Source organism: Schistocerca serialis, chromosome 1, assembly GCF_023864345.2.
Source record: "Schistocerca serialis cubense isolate TAMUIC-IGC-003099 chromosome 1, iqSchSeri2.2, whole genome shotgun sequence".
Lineage (NCBI taxonomy): Eukaryota > Metazoa > Arthropoda > Insecta > Orthoptera > Acrididae > Schistocerca > Schistocerca serialis.
The window spans coordinates 1,176,621,574-1,176,627,573 of NC_064638.1; the positions used below are offsets into that span (position 1 = coordinate 1,176,621,574).

The 6,000-nt window shown below is 37.1% G+C and overlaps 1 protein-coding gene across 3 annotated transcripts in view; it reads right to left on the minus strand.

Moving 5' to 3' along the window:
• Positions 1 to 3,003, minus strand: part of LOC126418665 (28S ribosomal protein S31, mitochondrial) — a 66,208-nt gene extending 63,205 nt beyond the window's left edge. The window contains exon 1 of one of the 3 annotated variants that reach the window (XM_050085553.1): positions 2,879 to 3,003. In XM_050085553.1, the coding sequence (XP_049941510.1) occupies positions 2,879 to 2,988 (110 nt within the window). In that variant the 5' untranslated portion in view covers positions 2,989 to 3,003. Of the gene's footprint in view, positions 1 to 1,033; positions 1,182 to 1,397; positions 1,452 to 2,878 lie in introns of those variants that run through there. The other 2 variants (XM_050085570.1, XM_050085561.1) reach the window with 2 other exon arrangements.
• Between the last annotated feature and the right edge of the window lie 2,997 nt (positions 3,004 to 6,000).

A 6,000-nucleotide genomic window follows, 5' to 3' on the forward strand; every position in this document is an offset into this window, starting at 1 on the left:
ATAGAGTAACTTTTTCATAAACCAGAAATCTAAAGAACAAAATGAAAACTGCTGGAAGGCTGACAAATGTGGATTATTTATTACAGTATCATTTTACTGCATAACATGGCACTGCACTCAAAAGGAGTTCATTCAAAGTGAAAGTGAAAGGTGCTTGACTGATCTCCAACAGTTTCAAACTAATTTCAGTACATCTCTATGGAAAAAGATGTATTCAGCATATGGAGACATTAAAACAACACAGTCCAAGACAGTAGGCCTTACTAGACAACACAAGTAATTCACGTACATTATGGAGACTGTTCAATGAGTGTGTGCTGAGTAATCCTGAACCTTGAGGTATAGGCATAGTATGATGTCAATAATGATGATATCACTAAGATACTCATCATGACAACAATCACAACATGGATATCAAATTTGCTGTTTCTATCTACATGGTACATTTTGGAATAGGGAAGCTAAAACAGTTAAGTCTCATGATTCTGGCTATGCTAGGTTAAACTAAATATAGATGACTTCTTCACGGTGGCTAATTTACAGTATTCATATCATGACAATATGGAAAATGGGTTATGCAAACTGAATCACATGCTACAACTAACACTATACTAAACGGCATGAAACATGAATGTTGGCACGATATCACACTCAGTGTGTATTAATGGCACTTGCACTATTAGTTTGATTAACATTGGAGTTTACATTCAGGATAGGTTTTGCTTTTGTATTAGTAAGACAGTAGTGGGAAAATAATGAGGATTTCTTTGAATATCTCCTAATTCTATAACATCAGTCGTGCTTATTCGGCAGGTATGCAAACTTGTGCACTCCGTGGAAATAAAAATCGAAAACTAAGAAAAAGTTTCCGGGTTCGTGATTTTTCTCTTTTCCAGAGAACAAGAAACAAAAGATTAACTAACACAGATACTCTAGGCATCACAGTCTCCTTCCCGGCACAGAGAATGCCTGGTCAGACTAAAAAAATGAGATCTGTTCGAAAACTTTGCAACGACAACAGACTGCCACTTACTTTAGTCGATCACATGTGCGACATATTCGAGTATTAAACTGCAGCGCAATTAAAACTGATGGTCAACTTCCTACTTAGTCTTACAAGGGTTAACACATATATTGCTTAATGTATTGTAAACAAAACCCAGCTGAGAAACTACTGTGTACAAAGTAATAAGCAGGAAGATACGTCTGTTACCAAAGAGATATTGCTAGAGAGTTCCATCTTTTACGACTAAATAAAAGTTTAGGATATCCCCAGCCATTGTAGTTTATTTATGTAATCTCTAACGATATTTTTAAATTGCACAACTTAAGTCTTATTTTTAAAATAATGTGGTTGCTTTGATACAATTGGCATTCCAATGCACAAGAGAACTTACTTCACAAAATTTTGAACCGACTTTCCACATGCACTGAAACGCGTCAATAGCTATTCTTGCTACCAACGCCACATGCAGAAGTTAACATCGATTACCGTACCCATGGAGGTAAAAATAGGAGGAGTTGTCATGACGTCACAAACTTGAAGCCGATCCAAGAGAAGGTCCGCCATGTTAGCTACCCCAAAACATTCGCTTCTGGTGGTTTGATTCCGTGTATTCGTGAAGTGTTTTGATAAAAAATGCCGGCTTGCGTCGCTCACGGGTGTACTAATCGTTCTGATTGTAGTCTAAAGTTTAAACAAATCACATTTCATTCGTAAGTGGACTTATTTAAGTGCTATTTTCTTATGTATACTTGAAATTCTGATGCACTGTAAAGTTTTACAGTATGGTTTTATTTCTGTGATTTAACTTTAGATTTCCTATCAATCCAAGACGAACAGCTGTCTGGAAGTGAGCATTACACTTGGTTTTCACTGTGTGGTTATTCTGAAGTAACTGAAAAGTCCTGGCAAGAAATATCCTGGAAATGGGGACTAATGTTTTAAAATGCAATAATTTAATGTAAAACTAATGTAACTACATGTAGTTAATTAAATCTTCAGTAAAATGTGTGGAACACCTGTTACAGTGGTTAAATTATAAGTACTTAAATGGTTACATATTTGTTAAAGCAAAGTTCCCTATCGAAGTCCAGGCTTAAATCATTACATTAATCACTGTGTTGTCGTGTTACCCTGTAAATTTCTGTTCTTTGCCACACTGAATGTCATTTGGTAGGTACAATTTAAGAAGAAAGCAGATGTGGAAATTGCAATGGGCCTGACAATCTTAAATTCAGTTCTGTTCCTTCGTAATTTAACGTAATTTTCACTTTGTTGACATGACAGCTGGCTTGTTTATATCATCGCTGTGTACATCTATGGGACACCAAAGGAAATAAGGTAAGTTTCTTGCAAACGTGAACATTTAAAATTTGCATTTGACTTGAAAATGCAACGAATACAAATCGGTGCCTCTAAACTATCAATCATTGTTTTTGGAGTTCTGGCTTTATCAATTATCGACGCAAACACAATGAAAGTGAATAGAAATGGATTACAAAAGCACGCATTTCATAGCACATACGTCTCTTCTCGGTTATTCTAAGTGTATAAACAAAAAGGAATTACAGTACTGAGGCATGAAGCGTAACATTTTTACGTATTACTGTATCGAATACGCATTTAAGACCAGGAAAACGTTTGAAGTTGCGTCCGTTATGCTGTGTTGTTCACTAAAACCGAGTAACATTTACTATATAAAACAAATATCACGTGCACACGACATAAATAACGAACAAGAAGCAATTGTAAACACTCGTCTGCTAATGTTTTGGGGGATCCAAGATGGCGGCAGGCCTCGCCCACTGGCTTCAAAACAACGTACAGCGCAAGTCTGTAGCGCCATCTCCCCTTATTCTACCTCCATGACCGTACCTCAGCACAATTGCAGTACTTTGTTTGAGCACGACTCCGAACAGTTTACCACAGTTCCGTAAATCTCCGACTCTGCTGGAGCGCTCGGTCGCCCCGCGATCTAGCAACATCTTTTGGTACCGTTTTCACGACATATCTAAGCTCTGTAATATATTATCATGATCATAATTAGTTTCGGCCCTGTACAGTAATCTACATATTTTTTTCTTCTTCTTCCAAGTGTCTGAACTCTTGGCCTGTTATGGACAATTCCTAGTCAAGAAGCTGTCTTGCCACCTTTTCACTGGCCGACCTAGCAACCCTACATCGTTAGGAATGGTATTATAGTAGTGTAGTGTGGATTTTGGGACCCTCTTTGAGCCCAATGGTTGCAGACATCCAGTGCAGTTGTTTTGGTAGTTCTCTACAAGGGGGTGAAAGCTATATGGGCGAAGAGGCAACAAGCCACGTGAGTTCCATTCCAGACCACTAGAGGCGCTATGGGTCAAACGAAGCTGGAATTGACCAATGAGAGCTGTCTAAACTCCAATGGTGGTTGTTTTGAAATATTCTATCGTCTTGCTCTGCACTGAAGTCTGTGGTCCTCGGTTACAGTCGTCTTTGTATTTGTTTCATATTTACATACTACTCATCTTTATTATAAACGGATTTTTTACTTTAAATTCATAAAGCTTACCGTGGAATTGAAGAAATTTCCTGCTGAAAAATGTCCACAATTAATTGTAAGACATTTAATTGTTCATTAAATAATCACGTAGCTTATAAATCAAATGTATTCTCTTCTATCGTGAATTAAGCAGTGTGTTTTCCATTTGTTTATTTAAATAACTTTGATATGTCTGTAGTAGTTTTATTTAATGAAGACGTTTATGTTTTTTCAGAATATTCAACACAACAGATCGACGTTGAAATACTCCTGCAAGTTCCCCGGCTGTTCATCTGGCTATTACGTGGATTCAACGGAGAAAATTTGCAACAGGTATTTCTGCAGGTTTCCAAAACAACCCCAAGAGTTGCTTCTAAAGTGGAAGAGTGTTTGTAAACTGTCAACAGATGAGAACCGTGCTTCTTATTTTGTTTGTGAAAATCATTTTTTCGAAGAAGATTTTATGAATAGAAGTAGGCATAGGCTAAACAGGGGTGTGTTTGTAAAACATTTGACAGGTGTTCCTTCTGAAATTGCCAAAATCGCTAATGAATCAGGTGACACTGTTGTTAATAGTGAATTGAGCCTACCAAGCACTAGTGGTGCTATGGCAACTGTTCATTTTACAGCTGCTAATACCAGAAGTGAAACTGGTGTTGTTGAACTACAAAGCCTTAGTTGTGCTGTGGCAAGTAGTTCTTATGTAGGTGTTTGTACCAGAAGTGGATCAGGTGAAACTGGTGTTAATAGTGAATTAGACTTACCAAGCACTAGTGGTACCATGGAAAATCTTTATTATACAGGTGCCAATACCAGAAGTGAAACTGGTGTTAGAGAATTACCTGGCACTAGTTGTGCTGAGCAGAGTAATTCATTGAGTGATGCACCTCTTAAATTTTTTATCTCACCTCAAAATGAATCTGCAGATGGTGAGTACACATTCTTATCTGAAACATTTTGTAATGAGGAAAGTGAGGTTTTAGGTACAGGGGTTTCAAAAGCAGACTTAACTCCAACAAAATCAAAAATGTACAAGATTCATAGGAATACTTTGACAAGGCTATCAAAACTGAAAGCAAAGCTACATCATGAAAAATCAGAACTGAAAGCACTTAAAGATTTATATGACAGCAATACTTTCTCTGTCATAGAATCTAATTTAAACTCTGTTGCCAAAGATTTCATAAACAGGCAATTACGAAATGCTCATCGATCAGCAAATGCAAGGCGATGGTCACCCGAGGACAAAGTATTTGCTTTATCCTTATACAAACGAAGTCTCCGCCTATACAAATATTTGTCAGTTCATTTTTATCTTCCTTCTGTGAGGTATCTGATATGTCTGTTGTCTTCTATACCTTTTAAATCAGGATTGAATACTTTGGCCATGAATGTAATGAAAGTAGAAGTTAAAGTAATGAACAATAGTGACAAATATTGTACTTTGTTGTTTGATGAAATGTCTTTAGAAAGAGTTTAACATTTTAATGTTCGGATAATAAGTTGCTGTCTCTTTAATCTAAGAATAGATGATCAATGCAGCTAGCCGCTATCTCTGTGTAATGCCTTGTCTGTATACATGTGTATCTGTTTGTCTTTAAGATCCCTTCACCTTCACACATAAGTCTATACAGTAAAGTAAGGCCCTCCCAGTTCTTGGCTGATCCATGATAAGACAGGCGAAAAATTAGACTAATGGAGGATTATCAGTATTATCTCTATTCTCATTCGCTCTCTCTCTTTCTCTCCCTTACCTATGTATAGTTTTTAATATAATATTTCCTTACGTGATATAGTGATAAAAAGAATCAGCCAAATAGAATCTTTGGTAGAGTCCATCGTCTTGGTGATTAACGGCTGGCTTGCTGTAAGAGATCTTTACATTTAGTATTACTGTTAAACACTGCAGTCAGTCGGGAGAATGAATTGTTTGGACAATTTGTTCCTTTTACGAAAGATTGCGAATTCCAGATGTGTACGAAGCCTTTTTGGACGATTTAACACAGACTCAGTGATTGCAGGCTCTCTTCGACACAGCTGAAACTTCCCCACTAATTACAGGGCCAACGTGATCAACAAATGATTCAGAAAAAAACTCATTCGTTGATTCACTCTAGAACAAAAAAGTCACAAACCCTATTTATGGAGGAAATCGTGTATTAAATCCATCTCCATTACATGTCCAGATCTCCGGTGATTCCACGCCTTAATTATTTTCCTTTTACAATCTCTTTCTCTTCAAAACAAACCGCTAGTGGTACAAACGTTAATTGGCTCGCTTTAGCGAGAAGAAAAGCAGAATGAGTATCTCTCAGAAATACGTCAATCCCTCAACAGATACTCCAGAAGCTGTCCTAGTTACCACTCTAACAACCATGGAGAATGCATATATGCATCTCTGTTATTTCAAAGAATAAATGCACTAAAAATATTTTGGCGTCGACGGGCTGTCACCGCATACATTACGAGAAAATCA